This window comes from Trichomonas vaginalis, chromosome IV (assembly GCF_026262505.1).
Source record: "Trichomonas vaginalis G3 chromosome IV, whole genome shotgun sequence".
Taxonomy (NCBI): domain Eukaryota; phylum Parabasalia; order Trichomonadida; family Trichomonadidae; genus Trichomonas; species Trichomonas vaginalis.
In genome coordinates this window covers 31,611,388-31,637,807 of record NC_067206.1, presented here as the reverse complement: position 1 = coordinate 31,637,807, position 26,420 = coordinate 31,611,388, and the positions used below count along the sequence as shown (strand labels likewise).

The window sequence follows — 26,420 nt, the reverse complement described above, 5'->3', positions numbered from 1 at the left end:
TTGAATTCCGTAAAAAATTGAAATATAGAATGGAAATACCTGAAAATTCCCCAATTCCAATTCTCAAGGAAAGATATAGCAAATTAAAATTTACAGATCCTACAGAAGCTGCTATATTTATTGCAAAAGATTCATATAATTCTTTTTATCCATTAAATTTTGAGCAAGGAAAAAAGTTTCGTTGTCCTAACTGCCAATTTTGCATGGAGCTTGTAAAGACTCATGAAAATGGTCAACTTTTCTTCATTCCAGTAATTAAACACGAGCATAGAGCAAAGCAATGCAAGCCGAGTAACAATATACCAAAAATTCTTAAGTTGCAAGCAGGAAAAAAAGTCTATGAATTAGCAAATTCTGATAATGTTCCTCAATGCAAAGAAATTTTTGCAAAAGAATTGAATATTCCCAATGCAACTTATACGATGTTCCATAATATAGTAAATAAACTTAAAGGAACCACAAAGGGGATAGAATTCAATCTTACAATTATTTCTCAACAATTTTTTCAATCATAAACAAAATCGAACAAGGATTCTGCGAAATGATTTTAGTTAAAGAAGTTAACAATGAAATTGAATTGCATACATTTAAGAAAGGTGATGAATTACCTGAAAATTCAAAAGACTTTCAAATTTATTCATTTATTGTAATTCCTCCAATAACTCATTTTTACATGCAAACACAAGCTTTTTGCGGAATAATTCAAATTGATGGAACGTTTTTTATTTTGTATTAAAAAAGGAAACTTACTCATTATTGGTACACCTGCACCAAATAATAGACTTATCCCTATTGCATTTGCATGGTCTGTTAGTGAAAATACGATAACAATTAAGGATATGCTCACTAAATTGAAATCTTTTATTCCACCAAGCAGATTCAAGAATATTTATTCCGATCAAGGTCCGGCAATTATAGCTGCTGTTAGAGAATCAGGCTTTTCTTGCGATCATAAATTTTGCTTACGTCATTTTGCAACAAAAAGGGAATACATCAATGTCTATTCCGAAATTGTTGAAGTCGCTTACGCAGACCATCCTCAAAAACGAATTGACTTGATTAAAAAGTTAGAAACTCGTTTACAAGAGGAATATCCAAACCGCGAAAATAATCAGGATCTCTTTAAGTACTTAGATAGTATTAACCCATTTGAAGGATTCGCTGACTACACCGCTGGCATACTCACAACATCTCTTATTGAATCCCTTAATGCCGAAATTAAAGATAAATGGGATACATATGAACCCGCCGAACTAATTATCCGTCTCATTGAACATGAATTCAATCTTGTTAAAAATGTTTTAACAGGTGATTTTAAATCAGATAATATTATCAAAAATCTAAATGAAACTTTGAAACATTCAGATATGTTTAGCTCGGTATTATATGATCCAATTCAAGAATTATATTATGCAACTTTTGGTCGCTATACATATTGCGTAAAAATTATGTCAGATTCACAATATTCATGCACATGTAAGCACATCGAATTATACGGATTACCTTGTATTCATGTAATCGCCGTATTGAACCACTTTTCGAACAAAATTCTTCTTAAAAATTTGAATGATGCAGTTCATGCTCGCTTCAAATGTTCAGAGTTTATGACTCCTGTGGAAAATTTAATGAAATTTTATGTTGACCAAGCATCTTTAAAAATTCCCGGAATAAATTTCAACCTGGGAGAGATTGAAAAATTAAGGGGAAAAAGGACTAGGATTAAAGCATTTTACGAAAAGTGATGCTGTGTTGTTATTTATTTACTTTTTTTAATATTTTTTAAAAAAATAAAAGAAAATTCAAATAATTTTGTATCTCCCATGATATATCGACCCACGAGTACTAATGTGGCTATAATTAGAGATTGCAACTCTATTATGATCATAGTCCGGTGATATACAATAAGATTCAAATTTTGAAAGAATTAAATTAATAAAATCCCGGTGAAAAAAATAAAAACAGCTTCTAAAAGTATAGTTATCTTAAAATACGAAAAAAAAAAAAAAAAAAAAAAAAAAAGGTAGTGGGGCTTCCAGGCACTTCGTGCCTTCTAGCCCTGAAGATGTTTAGTATAAATGAAGTTCTTATATACGGGTCTTCCAGGAGCTTTTCACAAATTATATATGTTTTCATGTTTTGTCAAGACTTCTTCGTAAAATCAGACAAAAATAATGTTTAGGGTAGAAGGTTAGATATAACCTCTTTTCTAACCTCTTTTCTACCCTCTTGAATTTTCAAGACTTCTTCGTACATGTTTTGTCACTTTTCTGTCACTTTTCAGGAAAAAACATTTTTATTGTATATAAAATGAATTTTACAAAACCACCGTTACCCTTCTTTGGAAATAAGAGTAGATGTAAAGATATTCTATTGAGAGAACTTAAGAAACTACCGAATGGTCTAACATTTGTAGACTTGTTCGGTGGAAGTTTCTATATATCTCATTTGTGCCATACAATATTTCCTGACTCAAAGATTATATGCAATGACTTCGACAACTATATGAACCGTCTCAAACATATACCAGACACAAACAAAATATTGAAAGAGTTAAAAGAAAAGATACCTATAGGTAAGATGGAACGTATACCATTAGATAAGAAAAATACTGTCAGAGAGGTTTTGAAAAAGGCAGAGTATATTGACTGGGATAGTATATCTGCTAGACTATTATATAGTGGTGCTATAAGAGTTCATGACATTGAAACACTTATGTCAAAAGTTTTATATCTTAACTATACAAATGTTTTCAAAGAGAACATAGAAAAATATATTGAGGGTATAGAGTTTGTGAGATGTCATTGGACAGAGTTGTATGAAAAATATAAAGACAAGGAAAATGTTTTCTTTATAGTGGACCCGCCGTTCTATAACACATGGGATTTTCAATACCAAGTAGACTGGACTTTGAGAGACTCTTTAGAAACTTTAGACGTTTTACATAACCATCCATGCTTTTACTTTACATCCGATAAAAGTGGTTTGGAAAGTGTCATGAGATGGTTAGAGGACATACATGACTATGAGTTTAGATACGATAAGATAGAATATGAGAGAGGTCCTATAAACTGGAGAAAGTGTCACAACAAAGAAATTTTATTGGTAAGTAAATGTGGTTTGAAATAGGACTACTTGTTTTAGGTTTTTTCCATTGTGTCATTTACTTATTTGACGTGGCAGAAAGGTACAGAGAATATGAAGATGAACCAATACCAGCAAATGTTCAGCATATGTACTCGTAAGAGATATTTTTATCTAATATTAAATGGACGCACAGAACTTAGCGAATGCACAGCAACCTGGACAACCAAACCCAGAGAATATTCCAAATGAAGTTAGAATACAAACTGCAATGGCAAACTATGGTCAAGTGCCAACAGATGTACAAATGCAAACTGCCATGTCAAATGACGCTGCGTTAGGTTTGCCACCATGGTATGCAAATATGAGATGGAAAGAGTTTTATACAAACCCTGAAGTGGGATATAAACAACTTTATGCAGATGACGCGAACACAGGAGTTGACCCAGAATATGTTTTCTACCAGAGGAGAAACAGAATGTATGAGCTCCAGTTAAAGAATGCTATGGAACTCAACAGGAGACGTAAGAGACTAGGCGGACATTAGATTTTTACATATAGTAAAATGGGTTTCTTCAGTAGTATTGGAAACTTCTTTCGAAATGTTGGAAGAGGTATATGGAATGGAATAAAAACCGTAGGAAGAGGAATTTGGAACGGTGTCAAAAATATTGGTAAAAGAGTAGGTCAGTTCGTTGGTATTATACCCAAAGACCCTGAACCAGAAGAGCAAGCTCCTGTTATACAACAGCCTGAACCTGCACCACAGTCTAGTTGGCAACCAAATCCAACACCTCAACCGTATTAAAAAATTATATTTTTATCGTTCGATAGTAGTTGTATATGAAACTAAGTTCTAAGTAAAACGCATGGTATAATGGAATTATTCTTTTTCTTCCATCTGTAGTAAACCATACTTGAAAGTCTGAAATACTTCCACTTGGTGGTTCGTATAACTTTGTAGGTTTTTCGTAAAAGTCATTTGCCAAGCATAAGAAAGAGTTTTGGGCGCCAGAAAATGAAGCATGAACAATAATAGCAGCTGGGTCGAAAACATCTTTAAATAAATATGGTTCATCTCTTGCATATCGACTGTAAATATTTGCTAAAGGAAGTTCGACTTTCTGATTTAACATTCTTTGCAAATAATACCATGACATTGCAGTGAATTCTGTATATATTTGTTCGTCTTTCTTTGGATTGTCTTCGTAGATTTGAAATGACACTTGTGAATTTTGTTTGTCATATACAATTCTCACATAAAGTGTGCTCTCGGTATTTGCATATTCATCAGCATATTTTGCATAACATGAATTTATTTTATCTTCTATATTTTTTAACGCAGTCTGTAGAGAAGATGAAAGGTCAACTTGTATTAGCTCAATTTCTTCCCACATTTTTCGTTTCCCTTCAGATATATAATCTATATGAAACCTTACAATAAATGGAAAACTTTTATCTTCTACAGACACAAACTTCATTCTACGAAAGCCAATAGCTTTTGTGACAGATGGGTCTCTTAGCCATCTTAATGGGTAGTCAAAACGATAGCCTTCATGCTTTACGGTCTCTGTCTCAAACTTTTGACCGACATTAGTAAAAAGTTCATCTAATGGTTTAGTTGTAGCAACTCTTGAATTTTCTTTTTCTATTGGAAGCATATTTTATCTAGAATAAAAATGTCAAATGAAACAGCGTCTATGAGAGAAATACAACACAACCGACAACTCATTATACAAGCTCTAAATAAGAACACAACAAACTTTTCAAACTATTCTAAGATATCTGAGTCATTGAAAGAAGGAAACTTAAAACTGACGATAAACCCAATGACAGATGAGTTTCTGTTTCAAGACAGTAAGAACCATACTGTTTGTATAAATCCAACAAAAAGAACTTTAAACGAGAAACCTATAGATGAACTTCTTTTGAAAGCAGATGTTAACAATAAAGCTGACAAAGAGTATGTCATTGAAAAAGTTCAAGAAGAACATGACAGAGCAGATGCAACATATGCAACAAAAGCAGATGTTAACAATAAAGCTGACAAAGAGTATGTCATTGAAAAAGTTCAAGAAGAACATGACAGAGCAGATGCAACATATGCAACAAAGCAACTGATACATCATGACAGAAGCAGATGCAACTATGCAACAAAAACATACTGTTGACAATAAAATGTCAAGTGAAGTGACAAGAGCTGACAAAGAATATTCTAAAAAGACTCATACACATACCATTGCAAATATTACAAACTTACAAGAAACCTTAAACAGGAAAAGTGACGTTGGACATACACATACCATTGCAAATATTACAAACTTACAAGAAACCTTAAACAGGAAAAGTGACATTGGACATACACATACCATTGCAAATATTACAAACTTACAAGAACCTTAAACAGGAAAGTGCCGTTGGACATACACATACCATTGCAAATATTACAAACTTACAAGAAACCTTAAACAGGAAAAGTGCCGTTGGACATACACATACCATTGCAAATATTACAAACTTACAAGAAACCTTAAACAGGAAAAGTGCCGTTGGACATACACATACATCTTCTGAAATAACAGACTTAAACGTTAGCCTTGAAAATAAAGCAGATAAAACATATGTCAATGAAATATACCAAAGTTTGATGGGAACAAAAAATATTGAGACTATTGTTGGTGACCTTTCTGTCAATGAAGAAAATAAATATTTTAGATGGCAGTTGGTACAGTCCTTAGAAAATGGTACACGGTATAAACTCATTCCGAAAAATAACAATGAAATGTATGTAAGCTATAAAAAGAACGATGGTACACAAGTTAAAGTTCCATTAGACAACAACTGCTACTTAAACTTCTATGGAGACGAACAAAAGAAATATTTAAGAGTTTATGAAATGGCAGATATGACATTGCCTGACCCAGCTCCAGCACCATATTATTATGACTATGGAGATGACGTTTAGAACACCACATGTAGATGAACAAAAGCTAACATTATATTTAGATTTTTAGATATAAAAGATATAATGCAATAGAAAAAACGAGAATAGTATACTATTATGAAGATGACAGAAATAAATATTATAGTCAAGACTTTACCCACCCTGAAAACATAAGATTATATTATAAAAAATATTCTGACACAAACCAGAAGAAACCTGAAATAGTTGCACTATATTTTAAGTTCAAAAGAGACAATCCTATAATATCTCATATGTTTGATTTAATGAACCCAGTAGGTTCTATTTATACATCTATGGAAGCAAGAGGTCCTCAAGTAATGTTTGGTGTTGGTGCATGGGAACAAATAGTCGACAGGTTTTTGTATTGTGCAAACTCTTCAAAGGAAACAGGTGGAAGTAAAACGATTTCAGGTGAAAATTTACCTGCACACAGTCACTACATAGATTTAAGTACATCTCAAGCAGGTTGGCATAAGCATAGATATTGGGATTGGTCAGGAATGACAAAAGGTAAAGGATATGATGTTAAAGACGACGTTAAGTTTGCTATAAATGTTACTGGAGTGACACTCAGGGAGAAGGAAACCATACACATTTCGTTTCAGGATATACACAAACAACGGGACAAAGTAAAGAATACATGCCACCTTACATGACAGTTTACGCATGGTATAGAATTGCTTAGTCGTCATTTTCAACTTCTTTAGCATATTCGTCAGGAGTTGTCTTATATTTGTTAGGAACTGTCTTTGAAAGTATACCACCTTGAACTTTGACAAGTTTGAAACGAGGTCTGACAATAGTCGTTTTATCTTCTGCTTGCAGTCTGTACATTTTGCCATGTTTGCCTAAAACTTCATAATATTCTCTTGTATACTTTCTTCTATTTTTACGAACACGAATGCGAGTACCTGTCGAGTTCCCATTGTTGTCATAGTCAATAGTATTTTCATATGGGTCGCGTTTAGGTATTTCTATTTTACTTTGTCACCTTTCTGAAGTTTGAAGCCTGGCATTCTTTCTTGTTCATCCCTTTTGACTAAACTATTAAATATATAGTCTTTCTCTAAGTCAGGGTTGTTTTTCATTTCTTCAGGGGAATGGTTTCCCAAACCTTTTTGTTTACGGCTATTGTAAATATTTAAAACTTGTCTCATCTTTGCCATGGAGAAGTGTCTGTACTTGTCGTCATATGACATTTCATCTACCTCACCACCTTGTGGTTGGTTTAAGTCTCTTAAGATTTTTATACAACTGTCAATGACACCAAGAGCAGAATGGTTTTGGTCGACAATGAAATATTGGTTTACATTTTTTGAACGCAGATAGTTTTTAATATCGTCTGATTTGAAAGAACTTTCACAGTCAGATGTCAGTTTTGTTGGATGGTATTTGTCAACGAATATTGTCAAAGCAGTTTTCACATCTAAAATATTTTTGGACCATAATGGTATGGCTTCACAGTATCTTGTGTTTTGACCGACAAATATTAGCCAGTATGGTGGTCCGTCTTCTCTATACCTCGGAATGTTTTCCAAGATATCCATAAACCAAGCATTTGGTGTTGAACTAAAGATTTTTACCATGAGTGCTTTCTTTGTCGCTTTAGAAACATAGGGGTCCTTGTTTGGATTCGTCATTTTTTATCCTATAAGAAATGGGTTTATTTGGCGCATTAGCAGGAGTTGCATCTAGATTTTTGCCCGCAGTGGGAACAATAGCCAGAGGTGTATTTGGAGTTGGAAGGAAGATTTTGAGTACATTAGGTATACTGAAAGAGAAAGCACAACCTATTATACAAACTGTACAGAAAGGTTGGGATGTAGCACGAGATGCAACAAATCTTATTCCAAATCCTGAAACAAGAGGAAAAGTTCAAGGATGGATGGACAATGTAGGAAGACAAGCAGGAAACTATTATAACAAAGCAAATGACTACTATAACCAAGCAGGACACTATATGGACCAAGGTGAAAGATTCTTTAACAGAGGATATAACCATGCACAACAGTGGGTAAACAACAACCAACCGCAACCGCCTCAAACGTGGGGAATGTAAATTTTTTTACTGAGATGAAATGAACAATACAGCATTGAGACAAATGGGCTCAAGATGGATTTGTCGGCTTCCAGCAGTTACACAACCACGTGTTTGTCAAGTTCTTCCTATACCTCAAGAAGTTTTAGACCGACTTAAAAAACCTAAACAACCAGTTGAAAACAAAACAAACTAAAATTTTTTACTGAGATGAAATGACCGAAGAAGTTGAAACGGTAGATTTGACACCACAAACAAAAAGTTCAGAACCATTGTCAAAACCTGTCAAAGAACTTACAGATGAAGAGAAAAATTCAATAATAGAAAGTGCCAGGTCTGGAAATACAAACCCTAACTACAAAGTCACTTTTCATAGAAATGGAACGGCTAGTATCTCAAAAAAGAAACAGACTCTCACAAATAAAATATTGAAGTCTGAAGGAGCTTTCGAGACAACAGATGGAAAAGTTTACTTCACTGACAAACAGTTCATTATAGAACATCTCATTGACTTAGAGTCAAAATATTCTAAACTTTACAACAAACACAAAAAGTTGAAAGGAAAACAAAAACAAATGGCATATGATATTTATGAAGATGTTGACGACACAACTAAACCTGCAAGTGAGGTAAAGTCAGATGAACCGAAAAGTGACGAAAAACCGATAGAAGAAGAAAAACCAAAAACTGAAGATAAACCAAAACCAAAGTTTAGTTTCCAAACTAAACCAAGTCAACCTTCATTAGCTGGTATGGGTTGGCGTCAAAGACTTATGGCAGCAGGTGGTTATGTAAAGTAAAGAAAAAAATATTTTTTTATTTTTATAAAAATGCCCCCATATAGAATGGATAGAAAATCTGCTAGAATAAAAGCAGAGTTAGAAAGATATGGTTGGAGAGTTTCGAAGAATTTTAAATATAGGAAGGGAAGACCCATAAAAGTCTATGACAAATTGTCTGGTCTTCGCTATGAGATGGACTTGGAAACAGCGCGCGCCAATTATCCAAACAGACTGGAGAGGTTAGAAGAAGAACGTCTTATGGACATGCCTTTCGATGTTAGTGAACCTCAAGTTGAAGGACACGACGGCTTTGCCAGATTCTACTGGAAACATGACGAACAATTGCATCCTTTGAGAAGGAAAAAAGGTAGTGCAGAGGATGGTCATGCTCCCATGGAAAGAACAAGATATGCATATGAAAAGTATCGTGAAGTTAGAAGTCAAATTACATCTGGTCGAACCTTTACAGTAAACTTTGACGAAGGAAAGAACAAAGAAGGCTTCATGGGTGTACTTGCTGCAATTCAAGACGGAAATAAGAAAGGATACAATCTCAGATTGACCATAACAGATTTGGATGGTCACATTTACTATGCATATGGCAATGTCACAACAGCTGCAATGCTTCTTGACGCTTTCAAGACTACAAAGAGAGAACAAATGTTTGACTCCGACTCAGACATTTTGAATGCAATTGAAGGAATTGCAAGCGTCAAGCTCGAATGGTACAAACGTAACCCTCAAGCAGTCAGACAACATGTTTGTTAGATGAGAAATATGAAATGGCATACCATTTTAAAACATTTTTTAAAACCATATATTTTTACATATATTAAATGTTTCAGGTTGAAAAACAAAGAACAAAAGGAGTAGATACAAAACCGTTAGACTATATCTTTACAAACGCTGGTAGGAATATATCAGATGAAGAAATTTCATCCGGAGCTTACAGGTTTGACTTTCCAATTCGTTGGCTTCAAAGTCCTTCAGATGCAAAGGCAATAGGATTTAGAAGAGTTTTGTTTTCAAAAAGAACTAACGCATTTATGTTCGCAGTATATTTTCATGGGCAGTATGAAGGTTCTAATGGTCTAATAGACAAATTTGACGAAATGAGAATCTTTACAGTTCGTTCAGACGAAAGTCTTGAGAAAACTCTAAATGACTTTCAAACTCAAATAAACAAATACTACTGGGAATTTCAAGAAAAATACGACTCTTTACTAAATGGAACGTACTATCTAAAACTAGAATACAACAAGATGAATTCCACCGTTTCATTTCAAAGGATTGAAATTAACCCTCCAAGAAGTACACAGTTTTTATTTTGGGAAGTAGACAAACGTTCTTGGGCACAATTTCTTCGGTTACTAAACCAGAACGAACCATTGCCACCTGACGGTCCGTTTAAATTTATACGTCCACCAGCAGATTTGACAGTTTATAGAAACGTGTTTGACCCTCAAAATGTTATGTGTCATGCAAGTTTCAGTTCAAGCAACAACAGTTTTCTTTGTATCGGTAAGGACTTTTATGACTTTGCTTCTAAATTCTACGAACCACCTAGTAACAGTTTCTCTGACTTTCAAGTTTGGTTCACAACAAATGGTGTGCAACATATTATTCCATTGTACTATGACTTTTATCTCGAATTGTCTTTCATATATAACTACGGAAAAGTGCTGAAAAAGTATTGAATGTGAAGATATTAGAAAATAACATTTTTTCTAACATCGTAGAAAACTCATGAAAACAATTTATTTTTAAAACAATATATTTTTTTTATTTTATTTGAAATGTACGCTGAGTTTGTTGGAGAAGACCGTTGGGAAACTTGTTTGTTAGATGAGAAATATGAAATTCACTGTTGTGAGTCATTTGAAGTCAGAAACAAAAAGACAAAAAGAGTTTTAAGCGAATGGGAGGGAAATGACGGATATGCTGATATGAAGATGGGTGGAAAACACTATTTTAAACATGTTGTCATTGCAACTCATTTTATACCGAATCCTAACAATTTACCTTTTGTAGACCATATAAACCATATAAGAAACGACAATAGACTTGAAAACTTACGTTGGGTCACTTATTCTGAAAACAATAAGAACAAGGGTAGATTAAGAGATATTGTATTCGAATTTGTCGACGAACTAGAAGATGAAACAATTGAAATTACAGACTATGGCAAGCATACGTTTGAGTTTTACTACTATAGCGAAGAACAAGACTCTTTCTACTTTTATACCGGCGTAAACTATAGGAAATTACAAGTATATTTTACTAAGGCGGGCTATGCTTATGTAAACACTAGAGATACAGATGGAAAATACGTTCGAATACTTCTTAACAAATTCAAGAAGCTATATGGCATACCATTTTAAAACAATATATTTTTACATATATTAAATGCTTCAGGTTGAAAGAATACGGTGGAGCCAAAAGTGGCTCGACCTCAAAACAAGCATTTTATGAGCTTACAAAGGGTGTTATGAATGAATTCAAAGGTATTTACATACATCCTGACCTCGTTCATTTTGTTGCTAAATTCAGCAAAAATAATGTTTAGGGTAGATGGGTAGATATAACCCGATTTCTAACCTCTTTTCTACCCTCTTGAATTTTCATGAATTTCATCGTAAATGTTTTGTCGAAACTTCTTCATCGTATATGCTTTGTCGAAACTTCTTCGTAAATGTTTTGTCAAGACTTCTTCATCGTAATGAGCGTAAATGACCAAAAAATAATGTTTAGGGTAGAAGGGTAGATATAACCCGATTTCTAACCTCTTTTCTACCCTCATGAATTTTCATGAATTTTCATGATTTCTTCGTAAATGTTTTGTCGAGATTTTTATCGTTGTGGTCCGACGGTTAAGCCACAAACGAATGTCCGACGTCCCACCAAAAAATATTTTTTATTTTTATTGTAAGAACAGAAATGTCAGTCGAAGCAAAAACGTTCACGAACAAATCTAATGGCGAAACATTCACAAAAGGCACTTACAACGGTATTGAAGTCTTACGTAGAGACAAGGATGGTTATATAAATGCAACAAATATGTGTCAGCAGTTTAGGAAGGACTTTAGAAGGTTGTTGGAAAATAAGTCCTGGGAAGAGTATTTTGAGGCATTTTGTGAAGAATATACCAACCCGCGGAAAACAGCGGGTTGCTTTTTATACAAAATTCATGCAGGAATTCCTGATGAAATCAAACAGGTTAGAGGAATGTATGTAGACCCAAGACTTGTAAACTATATAGCAATGTGGGCTTCTCCAAATATTGCATAGCAGTTGGAAAAATTATGGACTCCATAGACAAGAAAGTTCATGAGAAATTAGATGAAGAAGAACTTGAAGATACAGTAGAGAATGCAAAACCTTTGTTCGAAGAAGAAGTTAGAAAAATGCATGAAAAACAAATAGAACATGAACGTGAGATATGTTCTGGTTATAGAGACTCTCCATACGAACTAGACCAATGGGAACAAGAAGATTTAAAGAGAGAATTTAGAGAATATGAACTCGCTAAGATAGCATTTGAAGCTGCAGAAAAGAAGTTAAAAGTTTGGGGTCGTTTTGTAAAAAAATATTGTGAGTAAATGAACCATTTTTTTCGACAAAAATAATGTTTAGGGTAGATGGGTAGATATAACCTGTTTTCTAACCTGTTTTCTACCCTCTTGAATTTTCATGAATTTTCCCGAAATAAAAAATAAAGTTAGTTTTTTTAAAAAAATATTTTTTATTTTTATTGTAAGAACATGTTAGCAACAACAGCACCAAACTCGTTAGTCATGAACCCAACTTCAATGTTAGTAGAGATGAAAAGCTTCATTCCTTCTTCATATACTTTCGAAACAGAAATCCAGAAGATAAAGCAAGAACTTCTCCAAGGAGATTTAGATTGCACTGCAAAAGATGAAACAGATGAAGAATATCTTTATGAAATGCAGGATATTATTGACCATTTACCCAAATTGCCTGAAATCCAACAACAAAAGCTTACTATTCCAGAATTCGATGAAATAGAAGTCAAAGCAACTGACTCAGTAGAAATAAAGAAGTTCATACGAAAGGTTAACTATGAGTTTCTTGGATTTCATTGCAACCACAAAGTCATGGACAAAGATTGCGATATGGTATATAAGAAATCTCTGACATATACAAATCTGGGGAGTTTAAGACCTACGACAACTTTGTTTCGTTAGTTGCTGAATGTGTATGGCAGATAAGAGATAAAGATAGAAGAGGTAAGATATGGAATGAACAGATAAAACCCGCAACTTTTGAGTTAAAGAGAGCAATTGACGCCTTAGTCATACTAGCAGGTAAGGTTTCAGAATATAACGCAAAAATGAACCCACAATGTTCTAAATGTAAAGCAGCAATGAGGAAATATAACTACTACCCGTCAAAGAGATAGAACGTATGCGAAACTATGCTGACTTAAAGAGGGAGGCAGAGAAACCAGTAGAAGATAAAATGGACATGTTGACATTTCTAAACAAAAACTATCCAACAGCTGACGATTTCCTTCTTTCAGATGTCAAGAAGAAATATAAAGAAACCTTCGGCATTGTTAAAACATTCGATGTACTGACAGAAGAAATAGAAGCTACGAAATTGTTTAGAATTTCACGAATTCACAATGTTTACCATGTAAAACGCTTATAAAATAACTGGGGTAGAAATGAGGGTAGATATCGGGTTATATCTACCCTTCTACCCTAAACATTATTTTTTGGTCATTTACGCTCATTACGAAGAAGAAGTTTTGACAAAACATATACGAAGAAATCATGAAAATTCAAGAGGTGACAAAACATATACGATGAAATCATGACAAAACATATACGATGAAATCATGACAAAACATTTACGAAGAAGTCTTGACAAAACATTTACGAAGAAATCATGAAAATTCAAGAGGGTAGAAAAGAGGGTAGATATCAGGTTATATCTACCCATCTACCCTAAACATTATTTTTTGGTCATTTACGCTCATTACGAAGAAGAAGTCTTGACAAAACATATACGATGAAATCATGACAAAACATTAATATATAAAATTCATGAAAATTCAAGAGGGTAGAAAAGAGGGTAGAAAAGAGGGTAGATCTACCATTCTACCCTAAACATTATTTTTGCTGAATTCCGTATGAATTTTCATGAATTTCCTTAAGATAGAAAAAATAAAGTTAGTTTTATTTTTATTTATTTTTTTATTTTGTATGTAAAGACAGATATGTCAACAACCGAGAACACAACAACAGTTATAGTCCATGAAGCTATAAATGAAGAATATGAGTGGGTTCAGTTTAACAAACAACTCCGTCTCATTCGTTCGGTCAAAGACGATATGTACCAGATGCAAAGTATTTTGACAGCATGTTTTGCTCCAGATACTATGAAACCACAAGATTGGTTTGAATTAAATAGCACTCATGAACTCCTCAGTGAGTTTGAACATGTAGAACTTAAAAAGATGTACCAAGACAGACAAAACTTACCATCACATCTAAAAGGTATATATGTTCATAAGTTCCTAGTTAGTTCAATAGCAATGTGGGCTTCACCTCGTTATGCAATCTACATACTTATGCTACTTGACGAACTTTGTACAAAGCAGAGAGAAGATATGATGAAAGAAGACAAAAACATACAGAAAAGAATACCACGTTCGGTACCAAAAGGAAAGGAAAAGAACTATAAGTATATGATTTATACTGAAGAGATGGAAAATGAAGAAGACAGAGATATGGTTATGTTGCATTTAGTCAGAAGAAACAACAAAAGCTTTTACGACCTTGCTAAGATTTACAAATCTGACAGAAATTGGTTCTATCGCGAAAACTTACCGATTTCAATGACACCGAATGAAGATGTGAAACAAATAGTTCAAGATACTTTACCTCAAACACACTATGATATTAAAGGTTGTACAATTCTTACCTTCAAAGAAGATTTGCCATTGTTAAAGGAAAAAATAACAGAGTATTTTGACAACTTCAAACAAGTAGGGTAGATGAACCATTTATTTTTACGCTTGACTTCAGATGGCTCAAGTAGCTCTATAAAGTAAATTGCCTTGTCAAATCCTTCTGGCATTCCGAGTCCTTCCATCCGACATTCCGAGTCCTTCCTTCCGACATTCCGAGTCCTTCCATCCGACATTCCGAGTCCTTCCATCCGACATTCCAAGTCCTTCCTTCCAACTGGAAAAAAATTTCCCGACAACTGGAAAAAAATTTCCTTCCGACAGGCAAAATTTTTTCTGTTGTTCGTCCGTAAACCATTCAAATTTTCGAAAATTGAGAACTTTTTGGTCGAACTTCAGAAAAAGTTTTTCCTTCCGACATTCCGAGTCCTTCCTTCCGACATTCCGAGTCCTTCCTTCCGACATTCCGAGTCCTTCCTTCCGACAGAAAAAGTTCTTCCATCCGACAGGACACAAACGAATGTCCGACGTACCACCAACCGACAGCCCCAAAGCCAGAAGAACCGACAGCCCCAGCACCACAACAGACTAAGACTAAAACACTTACATTTTCAAGCTTGACTTTTTACAATTTGAACTTTGTTTGCGTAGATATGAATTCTGAAAGAAGTATGAGGGTCTTGTATGACTTTATACTTCTCCCATAGTTCATGTCTGTCAAACTTACCTGCCATGGACTCTTTCATAAGTTCCATGAAATCGTCTTCGGACAATCCGGGGAAAAGTATGATATCAGTAAGTATTCTCTTTACATCCTTACTTAAACTCTTTGCTGTCTGTACACAAATGACAACAGAGATGTTAAAGTGTCTGAGCTTCTTAAGAATTCGACACATGTCTTGTTCTCTGTTCTTTAACAAAGGATGAGAAGCAAAGTCATCTAAGATAAGAAGACACCTATGAGGGTATGTCTTCCAATCGTAAGATTGCAATTTCTTCGAAATGTATTCTATCTCTTTCTGTTTGTTTCTGAAGTGTTTCTTCTCTAATATTCTCTGCATTTCCTCATTTGGGTCTTTAAACTTAGAATTGACATACTCATTTATAGCATTGTACTTCAAAACTCTTCTTTGGTACTTCTTTATCCAATCTAACAACTCAGAGTCTTTTATACATACTAACTTAGACTTCTTTATAATATCTTTGAACGAATTTACGGTTTGGTCAAATTGACCAGAAGTACTACAAATGACTACTAACTCATAAAATGGGTTCTTCTCATCTAGTTCTTGTTGTTGTGCAGCCATTTTAAGATAAGTGAAAGTCTTACCCGACCCAGGTGGTGCGATTAGACCTGTTATACCATTCTGAGCAAATAAGAACTTGTCATGTATAGGCTTTATCTGAGCATTTTCTAACTTCCTCTTGTTCTTGTTTAAAACATTCTCAAATTTCTTGTCAATGTCAGCAAACTTTTTTTCTAACATATTTTTAGAAAAATTAAAATTTTTATCTTTTTGAAAATGTCTAGCGATTTCGCTATCTATATTCGAGACAAACTTTTTGACAGCAAAACATCTGTCGACCATAAAATCTTACATAGTGTAAACAAGAAAGGTGAATTTGTTCTAAAGTTCTGTTTCTGGGAATATGACAAGAACCATAATTACAAAGAGCAGTCTTAAAATTTGTCAATGACAGACTTGTTGACAGAGATGACACGATTGGAAAGATGAAGTCCAACAAAAGTTCTTAGAATGCAAAGAAGACACATGCGCTGTTCTTGAAGATGAAATAGAAAACAGAATAGATGAGCTATTACAGGACAAAGAACTTTTACAGAAATATGGTTCTGAGAAATTTGACATAACTCCACCAGAAAAGAAGAAGAAAGGAAAGAAAGAGAAAAAAGTAGAAGAGAAGAAAGAACCTGAACCAGAGCCAGTTCCAGAGAAAAAGAAATTTGACATGTAAAAATAAAATTTTATTTTTAGAACATTTCTGGGTCAATGTCAATGTTCTCTTCCTCTTTAGGAGCAAACACTGGTTTAGACTCTAAAATCTTTTTACCCAATTTACCTTGAACTTCAACTATCTTAGACTCATAATATTCATAGTCGTCTGCTTTCTTTGGTTCATAAGGTATAACAAGTTTGTATGCTTTGCCTTCTTTAAGGTTTGAAAACCTTCTGTCAAAACTTTCTTTGACTGTTAACAAACCTTCTATGTCTAAGTCTTCAAAAGTTGCACCACTTTTTCTAACAACAGCAAACTTAACTGGTGCAATGTTCCAAACTTTGTCAAATGTAGACTTTTCAAAATTATAGAAGTAAACATTCAAATATGCGAATGGAGCTAACTTATCTTTGACTTCTGTCATGTACTTATTTACTGAGATGAATTTTGCCATCTTTTCTATCGGATAAAAAAATATTTTTTTTTAAATTTACTCAGAAAAATTTTTCTTTGTATATACGCCGTTCTGTATGTCTAAAAGATTTTTGACATTTGCCAAGAATGTTCGTTTAGACGCTGCCATATAACCATATTCTTGACAATATTGTTTATACGAATCGTACAATGACCTTTCATCTAATGACACAAAGTCAGTTTCATCTACGAACAGTTCATATACACTCTTGTTTGCTTCTAACAATGTTTGTCTCTCTTCGGTATATGGAATTTGTCTTGGATTGAACTTTGAAATATCTAATGTCATAAAATATGAGAACAAGTGGTTGTAAAAGTTAGGTGTCAAAGTTTCTGCTAAGTCGTCAAAATATTCTGTATCTTGCATATGAGAATCTGACGTTCTGACAACTACATATCTTCTGTCAGAACTTTCTAACTTCATCGGAACAGCATTGTTTGAAACCATAATGAAGTTTGCAACATTTTCACAAACTCTTTGGTCTTTATATTTTCTTTCAACAACTCCAACTTTGTCTGTTATAAGACTCTTCAAAGCATCTGAGTTCAAAACTTTTGTTGTATCTATACTTTGAAGTTCGTTACATACTATAAGTTTCATATTCTCTATTGAGGAGTTAAACTTGCCACAGATGTTTTCTAAGTTTGTCATATTCGGGTTCGAATAACCTTCTAATAGTTTGCATAAGATATCTGTAAAGAAAGTATTCTTACCTGTTCCTTGTTTTCCAATTATAATGAGAGCAGTTTCATTTTTAGCACTTGGATGTTGTAAGATGTTTGCAAACCAACATAAGATATACTCATAAACCTTTTCGTTTCCATTGCATATAATTTCTTTGACATGGTCTAACCAAGCTTCTATAATATTTTCTTTCCATTCTACTTGTTCGTATTTATATCCAGTGAAGATAGAATAGAAGTTTGGAGAAGGTGTATAGAACTTTATACCTCGAACTGAAAAATCTTCTAACTTTGACAATAAGATATCCCAAGCATCTAACATCTTCATGCCAACTTGTACGACTTTTATTTTCTTAAGTTTCTGTCTACATTCTTGTTCTGAAACTATAGGGTGTCCAAAGGTGCGTTTAGCACAGCGCTCTATATGAGACTATTAAAGGAGATATATGCTGATTATAAATATATAATAAAAAATATGAATATATGTATATGATGAGTATGTTGTATTTTGGCGCCATGCCGGGATATAAAATGAATTTTGAGACAAGAGGCGGTTTCGCGGGAAATTTTGGCGGGATTTTTTTCATTTTTTAATGAATCATAAAGAAAACATCCTCGCTCTTGCAAAAAAATGCAAAGACTGTAAAAAAATCTACGAGACATTGGTAAAATGCTTCGGTATGGATGCTCTTAGCTATTCCACTGTAACGTATCATGTTAGGATGTATCACTTCATGAACAAAAAGGCGCCCATCATAAAAATTGACAAAAAATCGCCGGATCAAAGAAAAATCAAAGCAATTCTTCAAGCGCTAGATGAAGACCCAAGAGCATCACTCAGAAGGATAGAGGAGATGACAAAGATACCACGTACAACAGTCAGTTATTATCTGCACAATTATTTGAACTACAAACTAGCGTATACACGTTGGGTTCCGCACAACCTTAATTCAGTTCAAAAAAAATCTAGAGTCCAATCTTCGAAAGAGCTCCTCTCTATATTGGGTGCGTATCAATCCAAGAAGTTTCGCTTTTTAGTAACAGGGGACGAGTCTTGGTTTCAATATGCAACAGAAGCCAAAATCATGTGGATCCCGAAGGATGAAAATCCGCAAACATTCCCGAAGAAAAAAATTGACACACCAATGATGATGTTGTCGGTTTTTTGGGGCGTGAATGGCATCATCGCAATTGATATTCTTCAAAAACCTAATACGATGAATGCTCAGTATCTAATTGACAATGTTCTTACTCAAATTATCAATTCTGATGAGTTTGAGAAATCCAAACAACAAAAACAAAAGTTTGCAATTCATTTTGATAATTCAAAAGTTCACAAAAGTCATAAGGTAATGAATTACTTGGTGGAAAACAATGTCAAAGTTGTTCCAAACCCAATTTATTCACCTGATATTGCACCCTCTGACTTTTATTTATTCGGCACGCTAAAAAAGAGAGCTGAAGGACGCGAATTCGCGAGTCCAGATGATCTTGAAAATTTTGTAAGAGAGCAATTTGAGCAATTTTCTCATGATGATTTAAAGCGTGTCTTTCAAGCCTGGATCGATCGCTGCGAACGCGTGATTGAATCCAATGGTGATTATATTTAAATAAACTTTATATATATGTAACTTGTTTATTTCTATTCGCAGTATTCAGGTTTGTGCTAAACACACCTTTGGACACCCTATATTGTTGCTCTTGGTTTGTTAAAGACAACATCCCATTCTTTCATAACATAACATTCTGGGGCAGAGTCAACATAAATGACTAAACGTTTCAAATTCTCGACTGCTTTGTTATAGTCTCGAAATGGACACATATTTCTGAATGCTTGGAAGTCATAAAAATCTGAAACATCTATTCTGTACATTTTTATAAAAATAAAAAAATTATTTTTTTTTATTCTTGACTTTGTTGTTGCATTTGTTGCATTTGTTGTTCTTGAGCTATTTGTTGTTGAAGTTGTTCTTGTAATACAATACTTTCACCAGTTGCATCTTCCAATTCGAAACTTTCTGCCGTCATTGACAAATACATAGGACATAAAAGTTTTACAGGAACAAAGTTTGCGTCAACTAATGTCAACGTTATACTTGCCAAAGTGTTTGAGTTCACTAAGGTTGAAAATTCTGCATTCGAATGAACAATAGGCAAACCAGCAGAGAAAGTATTGTTTATACGCATAAGTATCTTTTGGTCATAATAGTTTCTGTCGACATTCGAATAACACTTTGAACCTAAGTTTGAAACAATATATAAGATTGGTGTGCTTAATGTCAATGGAATAGACATTCCTTGTATGACACCTTTTCCTGTTATAGGAAACTGTTGGTAGTAAAAACCAGAAATAAGTTTTGTATTATAGCTCATATCGTTTATAGTAAACTCAGTCGGACATCCAAACATAATGAAACCTGCTCTAGTTGCAGCACATGTTACACTCGTACGTAAAGTATTAAATAAGTCAACAAAACCTGTTGGTGGTATATCTGAGTAAGTATCTTCAAAGGAGTATTTTTTACCATTCACAACAATAAAGTCTTCTGGTGTCAAAAGAGCAAAACAGGCTTTAGTCGTCATTGTGTTTAAGGTTAGTTTACAATATCGTCCTTGAGGACTTTGTAAGTTTGTTGTTATAGAATTATATGACTCAGGGTTTTTAGTCGTAATAGTATAAACCATTATGTCTTCTGCCATTTTACTTAGCAAATAAATTTTAATGAAATGTTGTGGTCGTCAAATATTTTTATGACGTCTGGGAAACTATATTTTAAGTTCAACGTTTCACCTCCTTTCATAACGTATATCTTGTCAATGACATTATATGAAACACCACAGCAAGCAATGTCGGGTTCTATTTCTTTGATGTTTATATCGTCTGCCTCTGTCAAAAGTTTCAATAGTTCTTTCAAAATTTCATGAGGTGCGATGACATATGAGTTCACTTTTACAGGGTTGTGCTCAACCAAGTTTAACATTATACTTAAAGCTTGACAAATCTTCTCCTGAGTTTGAAGTTTGTCTTTCAGTTGTTGGTAGTCGTTTCGAATATCTGCAACAGAACTTAAGTCTCTGTTAACTTCAGGATATGTTGGTTCTTTTACAGGAACAATTGTTATACCATCTTCGTCTTCGTATGGTTTCCCCACTTCAACATCTCTGTCTTTGACATTGACAACAACACTTTGACTGTTTGTTTGAGTTGGTGAATTTAACTTCACATCTGCCACCGCCATTAAACCTTTTGAAACACTTACGCTTCTATTTTTCGGAAATGACATTTTACTTAGAATAAAAAGATGGACGTATTCGGATATCTTATTGAATTGAAGCAGAACAAAGTTTATACTCACAAACAATACAAATACATTGACAGAATAGTTCTTTACACAAACAATGGAAAATGTTATAGAATAGCAGTCTTTGCTGAACCTAAATATTTTCATAAAGCAAAGAAAGTTGGTATAACCGAGATGGTGAAAGTTCTTGAAGCAGACAAAAATATAACTTCAAAACTTACAGATATTTCTAAAGGAAAGTTTATAATACAATATTATGTCAAAACTGGCGTACTGTCAATATTTGACGGAGAGAAGTCAGTTCAAGAACAACTTACTGACCTGCTGCCAAAATCTGCTCGATGGAAGCTGTCGTTATGCCAATCTGAGGAGCCCCAGCAGGTTTCATCGAACGAATCTTCAAAAGAGCATCTTCCGTGAAAAGTGCTATTGGTTTTGTAAACTTCTTTGCTTTCAATTCATCTGGACCGTCTCTGTCACCAGTATATTGTATTTGTACAGTACCAACAGTTGAAATACCACCCATAAAGTCTTCTGAGTCAGCAAATGGAATGCCAAGCCAAAAGTTTGAACGGTCTCCATTTGTATATTGAGTTTTTTGACTTCCTGTATGAGTCCATACTTTCACATATGGCATAATAGAACTTTGCATTTCAGGGTTAATGGTTGTTGTGAAGTTGTTGTTAAAGTTCATAGCATCTAATGTCAAGTTGTATGACCTCATATCCTCAACTGTAGAATATTCTTCTCTTGGATAATATTTGCCATCTATGTTTATATGATATTTAATACCAGGGTTGTAGAAACAAGAATAGTCATTTATAGTTCGTCTGAACAGTACAAACAGAGTATCTGCATGTTTCATTGCAGTTGTTAAAGCAATATCTGTTCTTGCACCTGGGTCAGCACTTTGGTTTCCAACTTCACCTGCAAAGTCTTTGACAGATATTTGGTGTATAGGGAACATAAGTGGAACTGCAATATATTTGGCAGCTAAAGCATTTGAAATATCTGGGTCCAACATATAGACTGCAAGTCTGCTTTCTATTCTCTTGCATTCAAATTTTTCGCATGTGAACTTAACTGGGTCCCAAGCAGTTCCAGCAGCATTGAAATAATAGTTTACTTCAGTGTTGAAGTTTGAGAAACCAAAGTCTAAGTCAACTTTGTCTTTGCAATATTCGGCGAATGACGTTTGATTTGTTCCCTTTACGTCTGTAAGAGTGAATGGGTCTTGTGTTGGTGCAATGACTAAGTTATTTTTGCTTGGAGTAAGTTCAATAGAAATTTTTCCTGCCCAGTTTGGCAAGTATCTTAAAAACCTGAAGATGAGGAAAGATGACAAAGGAACTCTAAGTTTCAGTTTTACTTTGGTTACTGCTGCTGCAGTTTGTCCAGAAAGGTCAACATAAACTCCTGGAACGTTAGGGTCAAGTCTTCTTATTTTCTCAATAGTTGCATACTGGTCTGTTTGTTCTCTAGCTTGTGGTTGTACTGAGTTTCTCAAAGCGAACCATTCATAGTTTGCCCATGTTACTGTTTGAACTAAGTCAGAGTTAGAATATATCTTATATCCCATGAAAACTTCTGGAGCATATTGGTATCCGACATAGAAAATTCCATTGCAACCTTTCTTGTCAGACAACTTGGCAGAAGGTTTTATTTCAATGTCTTGTTCCACGTATAAGAAAGAGTTGTCAATAGAAATTATATGAAACCTGTCGCAAGCAATATCTACTGTTGTTGAAGAACCTTCTCCAAACTCACCTACGTTTCCATAAGAAACAGCAGTTGTATATTCGTAAGTTCCAGGAACTATTTCTGACCTTCTAATGGCATTGTCGCATTCGTTATACCATTCGGAAACATTTCCATTCATAGCATCCAAAACTGTTGGCGTTATATTCTGAGCGGCGTACATTTCATATGAGTAAAAATATAGAATAGTTGGATTTATATGTCATAATAGAACCCACGTGGACCAAGCTTTACTTTCTTCCTGACTGAGTTTTTAACTCTTCTTTTTCCTTCATTGCCCTCTGCTTCAAGTTGTTGCATCTTTGCATTATGTTCATCTAGTATGTTGCAAATTTTCCATGCCCTTTTTGCCTTTTGGCTCTGGTCGCCCATCTCAGGTAACCTATATCCTAGAAAGAGTTTGTCATAGTCTGTATTTGAGTCTTCGCGTATTGTTTGCATGACTCTTTCCTGAGTTTCCGGTTCAAGCTCTTCAAACAGTGCCTGTCCATATGGAATATGCTCGTTTCCAAATATATGTTTTTGTAGCCATTCTGGTTTTCTTTCCATGTTACCAACTAATATATTTTTGTGAATGGGAAAGCTTTTACCCAATCTTTCAGTCTTGCGTCGTTTATTTCTGTAGTTGGTTTTATTTTGTCAAGGAACATGTTTTTCAATACTAACATTTCATTTGGTACTGTCAATTTGAGTTTTCTTAAATATTCATCCCTTCTCAGTTCATTGTCTGCAAAGTAAGTTTTTATGACATTTTGCAAACTTTCATTTGCAAGGTCATGTACAATAGGTTCTCTTCCTTCTCTCTCCCTAACTGTCTTTCTAAACTCTTCACCAAATATACCATCTCTATGGTTCTGTGTAGTTCTTTGAGATAAATGTTCTAGAACGTCAGGTGTTATATTTCCATCAGCCATGTTCATTTCATACTGGTCCAAAATATCTGCATGTTTCATATCTTTCAATGGCATTAAAGCCGCGCTTAAAATACCAGCTATATCTCGTTCACCATTGACTTCCATTGCGTCTACAACTTCTTGGAATTGAGGTTGTAAGTTTATGAACCACCTATCCGGGTTAGCTTTATGACCCCATCTCATTGTAGTTCCATCGTCTGCAGAAACAAAAGTAGGTTTGTTTCCATCTTGGTTAGGTTCTGAATGAACTTTAAACAATGTTTCATTTCTATATGTTTTCTTGAAATTTAACCTTTTATTTTCACCGAGTTCATCCGAAGATTGAACGTTAAATGCTCGTAAGTAAAAAGGGTTGTTGTATTTGTGTACATTTTCTTTCAGTACTTTCATTCTATGCTGAATATTTTCATCTGGTGTTGGAGTCTTTTGTATGTCGGCAAACATTTTTCGATATTCTTCTACTATGTCAGCCGAATTTTTTTTAGACTCTTGGAAATATTCCATATTCTCCGCATACTCTTGTTGAGGGTCAAGATTTTTCGGCTGTTCCAAATCTTCATCTAGTTCTGTGAAGTTAGTTTCCAAAGGAAGGACTTGTTCGTTTCCTTCAGGCTCTTCTAGCTGTTGTTGCTGAACTATTTCTTCCATGTCTGGTTGTATCTGAACTTCTTCCTGTGGAGTTTCTTGTACCTCATCTGCTGGCATTTCATATATTCCGAGACCGTTTTCAACAATTTCCCTATCTACGTCATCCGCATTCATAAGCTTTTGTTCTTTCGTTCCGTCTCTATTTTTTACGCGTTTCATGACGAAAGTTGAATTGTCATTTAGCTCTGACATCAAATATCTCGGAGTAAATTCATCCATGTCATTTGGATGATATGCTATTAAATCATATCCCTTAGCGAGCTTGTATTTTCCAGGTTTGAGATTATATCCGTTTTGGTGCTGAGCCATAAAGCTAAATAGGTTCGGGTCAGTATTTCCATCCTTGAACTTTCCAATAGCTTCTTTATATCTGTCACTAAAGTCAACAGTATCTGGGAAACCACACTCTTCTTTAAGCATTTTTAAGAATTCTTGGTTTCCTTGTTCTCTACTTCTTTTATGTCCTTGCTCTGTTTGTGGTTGTTGTTGTGCAGGGTTTTGAACTGTTGGTTGCTGTGCTGGTTGTTGTGTTGGTTGTTGTGCTGGTTGTGGAGGTGGTTGTTGTGCTGGTTGTTGTGCATGCCTGTGTCTGTGTCCATGTGACGATGTAAATGTTCTAGGTAGTCCTGGTGCAGGTGCTTCTCTTGGAGGGTTTGGTGGTATATAAGTTCCACCAGCTGGCACATATGTTCCATCTGCAGCGTAATGTCCTACCTGACTTTTCGTTTTTAAGAAAGCATTTACTAGGTCTGTTTTGGTCTGTTGTAACTCTTTTTCTTGACTTTTCACAACAGTTGCTCTAACGGCGTCATAGGCACTTTGAACTGCCTGTCTCGTTGCTGCATCTGTTATTTTCGTCATATTTTGTGCTACTTCTTTTAACTCTTTGTCGAAACCTTCAGACTTCAGTTTCTTTCCAGATGAGAAGTCGTTCACTTGTTTCACCTTACTATGAAGAGCTTCGAAAGCGTTCTTAAAGTCAGCATTCATTAAAGCTTCATTTGAACTGTCTTCATCCGCTTGTATTTTTGTCCTTATTGACCCTATGAGTTGGGCTGCTTTAGCGTTGGCTTGGGCATCTAACCAGTCATTATTAGCTTTTATATATTCTGCGCTTTTCATTGCCTTTTGCATGGCTGCGTCGTTATTTTTACTTTCTTGTGCTAAGTTTTCATACTGTACGGTTTGGTTTTGCAACTGTAAAAGTTTTTCTGCCTTTACATTTGCTTCAACTTCTTTTTTATACTCATCGCTATCCATATATGTCTTCAGGGCTTTTTGTTTTATTTCTTCATCTTTCAGTACTTTATATTGAGTAGTATGGTTTTTCAAATTTATAACATCTTGTTCCATTTTTGCTACTTCTGCTGCTTTTTCTGACACTTTTTTCGCATATTCCTCTGTACTTAGTTCTTTCAGTTGTTCTTCTTTCTTCTTTTTCTCTACGTTTAACTCATTGAGTTTCTTTGTGTGTCTGTCATATTCTAGTTTCTTTTCGTTTTCACTTATTTGTTTCTGTATGTCTATGTTTGACTTTTTGACATCTGCTATTTGATTTTTGAGTGAACTCAAATTCATTTGACTTTGAGGGTTATAGGCTGTTCCGTCTGCAGCTCCACCATAGCCTGTCATTTTCGCTAAAAGTGCCGCTCTTAAACCTCCACTCTGTGCACCAATAACTCGGTTTAAAAGCATAGGGTTGCTTGACATTTGTTGCAGCATAGTGGGGTCATTCATCATTTGTTGTTGCAACTGTTGTTGTGGTGTCAGTTTTACTATTGGATGTTTCAATGCTCTCTTCCTCTTACGTATATTCTTACGTAGCTTACGTGGCATTTTAAGTGAAGTTAAAAAGCGGCTTTTGACAGATGTTTATATGA

The 26,420-nt window shown here is 34.5% G+C and overlaps 19 protein-coding genes and 6 pseudogenes across 25 annotated transcripts, besides 7 other annotated features; 15 read left to right on the top strand and 10 right to left on the bottom strand.

Annotated features, from left to right (window-relative positions):
* Positions 1-1,812: part of a mobile genetic element that runs on past the window's edge.
* TVAGG3_0203370 (SWIM zinc finger family) lies at positions 840-1,742 on the top strand (the record flags this gene model as incomplete). Its single annotated transcript, XM_051226384.1, has 1 exon — positions 840-1,742. The coding sequence occupies one exon, from the start codon at positions 840-842 to the stop codon at positions 1,740-1,742; it is 903 nt and encodes a 300-aa protein (XP_051111370.1).
* Positions 1,782-1,812: a terminal%2Cinverted (terminal inverted repeat of rnd_1_family_319/TvMULE1 transposon ID:TVAGG3_0203360).
* Positions 1,813-1,992: 180 nt separating this feature from the next.
* Positions 1,993-2,088: a terminal%2Cinverted (terminal inverted repeat of Maverick-3 transposon ID:TVAGG3_0203100).
* Positions 1,993-26,420: part of a mobile genetic element that runs on past the window's edge.
* TVAGG3_0203350 (phage tail repeat-like family) lies at positions 2,308-3,126 on the top strand (the record flags this gene model as incomplete). Its single annotated transcript, XM_051226383.1, has 1 exon — positions 2,308-3,126. The coding sequence occupies one exon, from the start codon at positions 2,308-2,310 to the stop codon at positions 3,124-3,126; it is 819 nt and encodes a 272-aa protein (XP_051111369.1).
* Positions 3,266-3,628, top strand: TVAGG3_0203340 (uncharacterized protein; the record flags this gene model as incomplete). Its single annotated transcript, XM_051226382.1, has 1 exon — positions 3,266-3,628. The coding sequence occupies one exon, from the start codon at positions 3,266-3,268 to the stop codon at positions 3,626-3,628; it is 363 nt and encodes a 120-aa protein (XP_051111368.1).
* Positions 3,647-3,889, top strand: TVAGG3_0203330 (serine threonine-protein phosphatase family; the record flags this gene model as incomplete). Its single annotated transcript, XM_051226381.1, has 1 exon — positions 3,647-3,889. The coding sequence occupies one exon, from the start codon at positions 3,647-3,649 to the stop codon at positions 3,887-3,889; it is 243 nt and encodes an 80-aa protein (XP_051111367.1).
* Positions 3,894-4,742, bottom strand: TVAGG3_0203320 (uncharacterized protein; the record flags this gene model as incomplete). Its single annotated transcript, XM_051226380.1, has 1 exon — positions 3,894-4,742. The coding sequence occupies one exon, from the start codon at positions 4,740-4,742 to the stop codon at positions 3,894-3,896; it is 849 nt and encodes a 282-aa protein (XP_051111366.1).
* TVAGG3_0203310 lies at positions 5,889-6,731 on the top strand (annotated as a pseudogene). Its single transcript has one exon. A coding segment is annotated over exon 1 (843 nt).
* TVAGG3_0203300 lies at positions 6,791-7,604 on the bottom strand (annotated as a pseudogene). Its single transcript has one exon. A coding segment is annotated over exon 1 (814 nt).
* On the top strand, positions 7,704-8,105 carry TVAGG3_0203290 (uncharacterized protein; the record flags this gene model as incomplete). Its single annotated transcript, XM_051226379.1, has 1 exon — positions 7,704-8,105. The coding sequence occupies one exon, from the start codon at positions 7,704-7,706 to the stop codon at positions 8,103-8,105; it is 402 nt and encodes a 133-aa protein (XP_051111365.1).
* Positions 8,125-8,280, top strand: TVAGG3_0203280 (uncharacterized protein; the record flags this gene model as incomplete). The annotated part of the gene is made up of 1 exon (XM_051226378.1): positions 8,125-8,280. The coding sequence occupies one exon, from the start codon at positions 8,125-8,127 to the stop codon at positions 8,278-8,280; it is 156 nt and encodes a 51-aa protein (XP_051111364.1).
* Positions 8,300-8,884, top strand: TVAGG3_0203270 (phage tail repeat-like family; the record flags this gene model as incomplete). The annotated part of the gene is made up of 1 exon (XM_051226377.1): positions 8,300-8,884. One exon carries the CDS (start codon positions 8,300-8,302, stop codon positions 8,882-8,884), a length of 585 nt encoding a protein of 194 aa, XP_051111363.1.
* TVAGG3_0203260 (uncharacterized protein) lies at positions 9,131-9,634 on the top strand (the record flags this gene model as incomplete). The annotated part of the gene is made up of 1 exon (XM_051226376.1): positions 9,131-9,634. The coding sequence occupies one exon, from the start codon at positions 9,131-9,133 to the stop codon at positions 9,632-9,634; it is 504 nt and encodes a 167-aa protein (XP_051111362.1).
* On the top strand, positions 9,703-10,545 carry TVAGG3_0203250 (uncharacterized protein; the record flags this gene model as incomplete). Its single annotated transcript, XM_051226375.1, has 1 exon — positions 9,703-10,545. A coding segment is annotated over one exon (843 nt), but the record flags the coding sequence as incomplete, so codon positions are not given.
* Positions 12,169-12,465, top strand: TVAGG3_0203240 (uncharacterized protein; the record flags this gene model as incomplete). The annotated part of the gene is made up of 1 exon (XM_051226374.1): positions 12,169-12,465. One exon carries the CDS (start codon positions 12,169-12,171, stop codon positions 12,463-12,465), a length of 297 nt encoding a protein of 98 aa, XP_051111360.1.
* Positions 12,628-13,144, top strand: TVAGG3_0203230 (annotated as a pseudogene). Its single transcript has one exon. A coding segment is annotated over exon 1 (517 nt).
* TVAGG3_0203220 (KilA, N-terminal/APSES-type HTH, DNA-binding family) lies at positions 14,226-14,839 on the top strand (the record flags this gene model as incomplete). Its single annotated transcript, XM_001293092.1, has 1 exon — positions 14,226-14,839. A coding segment is annotated over one exon (614 nt), but the record flags the coding sequence as incomplete, so codon positions are not given.
* TVAGG3_0203210 (protein of unknown function, DUF4106 family) lies at positions 15,416-16,234 on the bottom strand (the record flags this gene model as incomplete). Its single annotated transcript, XM_051226373.1, has 1 exon — positions 15,416-16,234. A coding segment is annotated over one exon (819 nt), but the record flags the coding sequence as incomplete, so codon positions are not given.
* Positions 16,507-16,778, top strand: TVAGG3_0203200 (annotated as a pseudogene). The gene has a single exon. A coding segment is annotated over exon 1 (272 nt).
* Positions 16,795-17,214, bottom strand: TVAGG3_0203190 (protein of unknown function, DUF4108 family; the record flags this gene model as incomplete). The annotated part of the gene is made up of 1 exon (XM_051226372.1): positions 16,795-17,214. The coding sequence occupies one exon, from the start codon at positions 17,212-17,214 to the stop codon at positions 16,795-16,797; it is 420 nt and encodes a 139-aa protein (XP_051111358.1).
* TVAGG3_0203180 (uncharacterized protein) lies at positions 17,537-18,246 on the bottom strand (the record flags this gene model as incomplete). The annotated part of the gene is made up of 1 exon (XM_051226371.1): positions 17,537-18,246. A coding segment is annotated over one exon (710 nt), but the record flags the coding sequence as incomplete, so codon positions are not given.
* Positions 18,306-18,333: a terminal%2Cinverted (terminal inverted repeat of Mariner transposon ID:TVAGG3_0203160).
* Positions 18,306-19,608: a mobile genetic element.
* On the top strand, positions 18,402-19,528 carry TVAGG3_0203170 (annotated as a pseudogene). Its single transcript has one exon. A coding segment is annotated over exon 1 (1,127 nt).
* Positions 19,581-19,608: a terminal%2Cinverted (terminal inverted repeat of Mariner transposon ID:TVAGG3_0203160).
* On the bottom strand, positions 19,821-20,618 carry TVAGG3_0203150 (uncharacterized protein; the record flags this gene model as incomplete). Its single annotated transcript, XM_051226370.1, has 1 exon — positions 19,821-20,618. The coding sequence occupies one exon, from the start codon at positions 20,616-20,618 to the stop codon at positions 19,821-19,823; it is 798 nt and encodes a 265-aa protein (XP_051111356.1).
* TVAGG3_0203140 (protein of unknown function, DUF4106 family) lies at positions 20,624-21,157 on the bottom strand (the record flags this gene model as incomplete). The annotated part of the gene is made up of 1 exon (XM_051226369.1): positions 20,624-21,157. The coding sequence occupies one exon, from the start codon at positions 21,155-21,157 to the stop codon at positions 20,624-20,626; it is 534 nt and encodes a 177-aa protein (XP_051111355.1).
* Positions 21,954-22,799, bottom strand: TVAGG3_0203130 (protein of unknown function, DUF4106 family; the record flags this gene model as incomplete). Its single annotated transcript, XM_051226368.1, has 1 exon — positions 21,954-22,799. A coding segment is annotated over one exon (846 nt), but the record flags the coding sequence as incomplete, so codon positions are not given.
* On the bottom strand, positions 24,066-25,121 carry TVAGG3_0203120 (annotated as a pseudogene). Its single transcript has one exon. A coding segment is annotated over exon 1 (1,056 nt).
* Positions 25,719-26,376, bottom strand: TVAGG3_0203110 (protein of unknown function, DUF4106 family; the record flags this gene model as incomplete). The annotated part of the gene is made up of 1 exon (XM_051226367.1): positions 25,719-26,376. A coding segment is annotated over one exon (658 nt), but the record flags the coding sequence as incomplete, so codon positions are not given.